This window comes from Paroedura picta, chromosome 16 (genome assembly GCF_049243985.1).
Source record: "Paroedura picta isolate Pp20150507F chromosome 16, Ppicta_v3.0, whole genome shotgun sequence".
NCBI lineage: Eukaryota > Metazoa > Chordata > Lepidosauria > Squamata > Gekkonidae > Paroedura > Paroedura picta.
This window is the reverse complement of record NC_135384.1, coordinates 10,430,483-10,436,685: the sequence shown is the minus strand read 5'-3', so window position 1 is coordinate 10,436,685 and position 6,203 is coordinate 10,430,483. Positions and strand designations below refer to the sequence as shown.

Below are 6,203 nucleotides of genomic sequence, written 5' to 3'. Positions count from 1 at the left end.
TCACATGACCCTAATTATCTGCTCACGAATGTTCATCTCTGGCCTCAGCAAAATGATGTAGCATTTTGGGAAAAAGATGCAACCCAGTAAGCCAACGCCAGAGGACAAGATGGAGAAGATCTCCACAGCTACCATGAATTTTCCTTTAGAGCTCAAATAGCTTGGAATAAAGGAAAACCAAACGCTGCAAAAGACCAACATACTGAAAGTGATGAACTTGGCTTCATTGAAACTGCCAGGTAACTTCCTGGCAAGAAAAGCTACTGTGAAGCTGATACTGGCCAGAAAGCCCAGATAGCCAAGGACAGAGTAAAACATGGTAGCAGAACCCTCATTACATTCCAGAATGATTCTCTTGGGTTGGGAATGCATATTCATTTGAGGGAATGGGGGAGAAATGCATACCCAAACAGTACAAATAAGTACCTGAATTAATGATCCAGAAAGGACAATAGAATTGCCCAGTTTTTTACCCACCCATCTCCTCATGTGGGACCCTGGCTTGGTAGCCATGAAGGCTAGGACCACAGTGATGGTTTTGGCTAGGATAGTAGAAAGAGCCACACAGAAGATGAGGCCAAAGGATGTTTGGCGCAGAAGGCAGGTCACCTTCCCTGGTTTTCCAATAAACAGCAAGGAGCTGAGGAAGCAAAAGAGGAGGGCGAGGAGGAGAATGTAGGAGAGGCTTCGGTTGTTGGCTTTGACAATGGGAGTATTTTTGTATTTCATGAATGTTCCAAGCACCAAAGTTGTGACCAGAGAGAAAGTTACAGCCAAGGTAACTAAGATGATCCCTAAAGATTCTTTGTAAGAAAGGTAGGTTGGGATCTTGGGAATGCATTCCTGATGGCCATCACTGGAATAGTGATCATCTGGACATTTGACACAATTATCCATGTCTGAAGGAATAAAAAAAAAGATGATTCAGTATTTCAAACTGTGACAAGTATCTAAGCGACAATGAAGAAATGAGCTAGAATTTAATGCATTTAACTTCTTCCTATTATTTCTAGTCCTCCTTACTACATAAATGTAAATGGTTTCAAATAATGGTGTAGCTATTGCCTTTTGGTGTCTGGAGAGGTACATAGAATAGGTATATTTGTTCTAAGTGGTGGGTATTTACGGGCTATGATTTTATGTATATCCAAATTAAGAGAAGTTGCTAGAACACAGCCCTGATCATAGTCCCTGAATATGGGAAATGACAGTATTTAATTCTATGTCAAGGAAAGCTGCATTTTCTTATCCCTGAATGGCAGAATAATATAGCTTTTCCAATTCTTCCTGCAGGTTCTACCAGTATATTTCATAACAGGCCTCATACCCTTCTGGCCAGAGATCATCCCTTCTGGACAGGGAGTACAATCATAGCAGCAAAATTTACTTCCCTCCTTCTTTGTTTTGCTGTAGCCAGGCTGGCATGGTTCATTGCAGACAGAAATGGGAAGGACCTATCCTTAAATAGAAAGGGAGGTTAGCACCAAGTTGTTAATGATAAAAATGGTCTGATTCTATCATGACATAAAAAGTTGATATATATATGAACATAAACACCGAAAGATGTAATCCTCCCCTAGATATTGGTCATTTAAATGTTGCTTTTGTTTGCACAATAGGGGTTGCCTTGCTGACTCAATGATGGTCTCCTTCTCTCACCTGGTTAAAGCTTTTATGCCACACAATTCTTTCCTCTGCCAGAGTCAGCTCTTTGCCTGAAGGTGCTTGAGGATCCAGTTGTCCCGCTTTCACTCTAGCAAAGGACCCATTTGACAAGGTCACCCAATTGGTGACATCAAAAACCGAAACTAATTCTCTATCTTGATCAAAACGAATGGTTTCTCCAACACTATTGTTGAAGTGGATTCTCCTTAAAAAGTTATGTAACTAGATTGAAAATGAAATAAAACAGAAAGAAGAGTTAAAATGCTGAAAAATTTTCATCCCGATTAAGAAAATATCAAATGCTATGAGGTAACAAACAATTAAGACAACACAAACATATAAGCATTTGCTATCTTGTTCGCAGGATGGAATGTTTTTATTAAAAGGGAAAAGAGAAGAATTCCAGCTACCTTTGATGACCATGTGGAATATTTACTGTACCTGCCATGGCTGTATATTCAGAACATCCAGCTGCCCACCTTCAACATGTTTTCTGCATTTGGATTCATGTGTGTGGATATCGTGCAAAGCATGGGCCACAGCATGGACAGCATTGTAGACATTATAGCTGCGGCCAGTCATCTGCATTTCAAACAAAGGAGTAGGAAGGCTCTCCATTTTCTCCTCCCCACTGCAGGTTTTCTTCATATCCTCTTGATCATGTGTTAATGAACAACTGAATGCTTGCTCCCAAAAGTTCTGAATGAAACCATCTCCTCCAGCCCAGGAAGGTCTTACGGTCTGGAGGAATTCTTGAAATCCAGGAGGCTGATTAGAATGAACGGTAAATGATAAGGAACCATGGAGGGTGTCTGTATCTGTAATCCTGAAGACAGAGAATGACTCAAAGTCCCAGTGTGATGTAACTATCCACACTTTATTCAGAGGTGGAAATAAAGTGAATGAAGCTAAATAAAATGAGATCCTTAGAACTATCATGGTTGGAGTTTCTCCATGCACAAAGAATACATTGGTTTTTCCATCCATAAGAACTGGGTACCATTCAGCCTGATTTACAAGGAGTTCTGCAATCTCTTTTAGGTAAGTCATCTTGGGTAATTTGTATGTGAATGCAAAACAAATGCTGTTCTCAGAGAGGAGAGGTACTATTCTCTGCAAAAACTGGTTCCCATTGTCATCATCGATAGCCAGGAGGCCAATCCACGTCCATCTAAAATGATGAAGTAACTTTATAGCTCCCCTGTACTGATAGGTGTCATCAGGCACCATCTGATATATGGACAGAAATTGTTGTTTGTCAGCCTTTGCAAGGGAAAATGACCCATGAGTAAGCTGGGGGGGAAATGTCGAATGAATGAAATCAGAACATTCAATGATTTGCTAGAATTTTGAACCCTATGTCCCCTCCATGCTTGCAGCTTACCTGAGGAGTCTTGTAGATGTTCAGGATTGAGGCCATATGAGCAGAGGTGTCAGACAAAAGCCCTCCTATGACAGCTATGACTTTCTGCCGGTTATCACAGCTGAAGTTAGGGGCCAGCTTCTGCTGGGCAGAAAGTAAGCTGAGGGTGGCCTTAAAAGTCATCCTTCCCAGGCTGTAGCTGTTGAGGATGTAGAGCCCCAGACTGATGTTTGGTAAGAAGTTGGGATTCTCATTCAGCTCTTTTACAGCAAATGCCAAGGCCAAAATGTGCTGGTAGTTTTTTGTTATTGACCTGCAAAGTAGAGATTTTAAAAATCAAATTTTCATTTACATTGTTCATCTTCCCAAATGATCTTCTAATTTATGAATTAGTTTCATTAGACTTGCCTTTAGGAAATACTTGGCTTGCATAAATACACCACATTGTGGTGTACGTTCCACAGTCAATATTTTTCATAGGTGTTTTCATGGGATGGAGACTATTGTCAGATGTCAAGTGTGCGATTGGATTCCCTAAGATTCAGGACCTCCTTAAGCAGTGGCACATAAATGAGAATGACTTTACCAGCTGGGAAGCTAGAGTCACATTATGCTAGGTGGCCTAGGAGAAGTCAAATGAGGTTGGTGCCTATTGGCTACCCCACATAGGCTAATTCACTTATTGGTGGGGTTCAGTAGGCAAGGGGATCTGTTCTCCCAGCTGGCAAATGTGTGGATCCCCAGGGCATCTCTGGAATCTGCAGTGTGTTGGTGCAGTCTGCTGAATGCTAGGTCAAACTCTCTCTCCCATTCTATGCCAATCATCCCATAGTGGGGGGATAATAAAGCTGTACCCTTTTTTATCCCCAACATTGGTGTGCCCCATTTTATTCCATCTCATATTGCCCTCCTGCAAGTCTATTCTCTTTGTAATCATGTTGGGGGATATTGAAGTTTGTGATAGTTTTTCTTTGCCTTAGATGTGGATGCAGTTTTCATTTCCCCCCCCCACTTAACCTCATTGTTATTTGTTTTGCTCAGTATCCTTTCTCATACAACATCAGACTTCCTCAGTTTTTAACATGCCAGCCATTTATGCATCATTCACTACTTTATGCTAAGTTGTATGAATACCATCAGAGCTCAAAACAATATAAGAGATTTTAAAGTCTGAAGGAACAAGAGACTCAGCATTTAAATTGATCAAAGAAAAAAATTGGTCTATCAGTTGGAAACAGTAACATCAATTAAAATCTATAATAATCCCAACCAAATTTTCAGGCCTAATCACATGTATTCCTTGCCAAAAATGGTGTTAGCATTAAACCCAGAGTCAAACCAGCCTCAGATTGAGATGCTTTATTGTAAAATCAAGGAGTCTACAGTTGGTTTCATCTTTTGTCACAGAAGTCTTAGAGCAGCGAAGAGGTGGAGGAGAGAGGTCAAGATACAAGAATCAGCAGGCACATGTGACTCTCTACTGTGTCTAAAGAGAAAACAGATGTAGCAACACATTTGGGGTTCAAAATAGTGAATAAAGGACAGATGTTTCATGATTTCTATACAGGAACAAAATTTATGGATCCACGCAGTAACCATCCATTGGACTTGAGTTGCAATCCTTGCCTAAAAGTGCCTTAAAGATGGTGATTCACAAATAATTTTTTAAAAGGCATACAGTTTGATGGGGTTGATGGAAGAAAATATGTTGCTAATAGATAGATTTGTTTCTTACTTATGGAACCAGAATTCAAAATGTAAATATTCAGTTTGGCCATGGAAATGTGTGCCATTATGTGCCTTTCTTGAAATCTGACAGTTCCACTCAGTGTATTCTGACACTTACTTGTAACAAAAGGGGGGGGGGGGAAGCAACAACAGAGGAAGGTTTTCTCCTAGTGTGTTTATTGGCTGTACCAAACCAGGCAAACAGACCCAGCTTTCAGCTCATTGAAACAGGGTGGGCTCAGAGGTAGTCATCAGAAGCTAAAACTTTCGAAGAATGAGGTCCTTGGGGAGGAAGGGTCCAGAACAAGAAGAACACCTTCCCAGCCTGGAAAGAGTTCAATTTATAACAGCACATATGGCCAGGAATCTGGGTATGATTTTTGATGCTTCCCTATCTATGGAGGCTAAGGTCATGAAAATAGTGAATTCTCCCACCTACACCAAACTAAGCTATCAGTGCCCTATCTGGCACTAACAAACATTAAAGTTTAAAGGAACAAGAGACTCGGCATTTAAACTGATAAAAGTAAAAATTGGTCCAGTTGCAAACAGTGAGATCAATTAAAATGTACAATAATCCCAGCTCACTGATGGAACAGAGTGATCAAATTAAGTCAAGGAAACAAAATCGAAATCCTTACCCAGGTTCATCAAGCACCATACGTGATGGGTGTTCTAGGAAAGATGGTGGGTTATTGAAGTAAAGAACTTGAGAGGCAATCCCACCAATAAGAAGGTCTCCTGGTTGATAAAAGTTGTGAGGAATGGGAAAGGGGTCATGATTTATGGAGCAATTAATGGAGGACATCCAACACACTATATTACATGGTAGCACCAGCAGCAGTAGCAACAGCAGCATCTCAATGACAAGACTTCCTTTCCAGATGCAGACAACTGCTTCCCCATCCACCATGTTATTCCTCATGCGGCTGATGACTTTGTTGGTTCTTTGGATTAAAACCTGATATAGAAGGAAATGTCTTCCTGCTGCTCCTGATCTAGAATTCATAATTGGTATTCACATTATATGATTGTATTGACCATTCAACTAGATCAATATATTAAAAGAATATAAAAAGATATTTAAAGATTTCTGCTCATTTTTTTACAATTCCAAGGGTAAATAAATTCTATCTCTTCAGAGGACATTTGATAAAGACCATTCTGAAATCTATAGCATTATTAATATCAAAGAATAGCATTATGTTGGTTATGGCTTTTTGATACCGGATTTTTCACTACTGTGCTTTTTAAAAGATTTTTTTTAGATTAAAAACCCCCACCGAAATAATGGAGTAATTAGTTGAAGATAAGGAATAAGTTCCAGTATTATGCATAGATTGCCAGATCAGACCAGATTTGGAGGAGTACCAAACACCCCAGAAGATCAACAAGATCTGAATATGCTGGAAAAAAATGGCAAATGAGAAAATGATGCAAATCAGTT

The 6,203-nt window shown here is 39.9% G+C and overlaps 1 protein-coding gene across 1 annotated transcript; it reads right to left on the bottom strand.

The window, feature by feature from the left end:
• LOC143825163 (vomeronasal type-2 receptor 26-like) lies at window positions 1-5,765 on the bottom strand. Its single transcript, XM_077313189.1, has 6 exons — window positions 5,398-5,765; window positions 3,050-3,341; window positions 2,683-2,958; window positions 1,660-1,887; window positions 1,328-1,454; window positions 1-899 (listed from the first exon to the last, which is right to left on the bottom strand). Exons 1-6 carry the CDS (start codon window positions 5,763-5,765, stop codon window positions 1-3), a joined length of 2,190 nt encoding a protein of 729 aa, XP_077169304.1.
• Window positions 5,766-6,203: the final 438 nt, after the last annotated feature.

What these genes read in the sequence shown, in the direction of transcription:
- LOC143825163 (XM_077313189.1), bottom strand. Translation starts at nt 5,765, where the DNA reads ATGAATTCTAGATCAGGAGCAGCAGGAAGACATTTCCTTCTATATCAG. An exon ending in ATGGTGCTTGATGAACCTGG is followed by an intron (nt 3,342 to 5,397) that starts GTAAGGATTTCG and finishes TCTACTTTGCAG; the next exon opens with GTCAATAACAAAAAACTACC. An exon ending in AAGAGATTGCAGAACTCCTT is followed by an intron (nt 1,888 to 2,682) that starts GTAAATCAGGCT and finishes TTTTCAATCTAG; the next exon opens with TTACATAACTTTTTAAGGAG.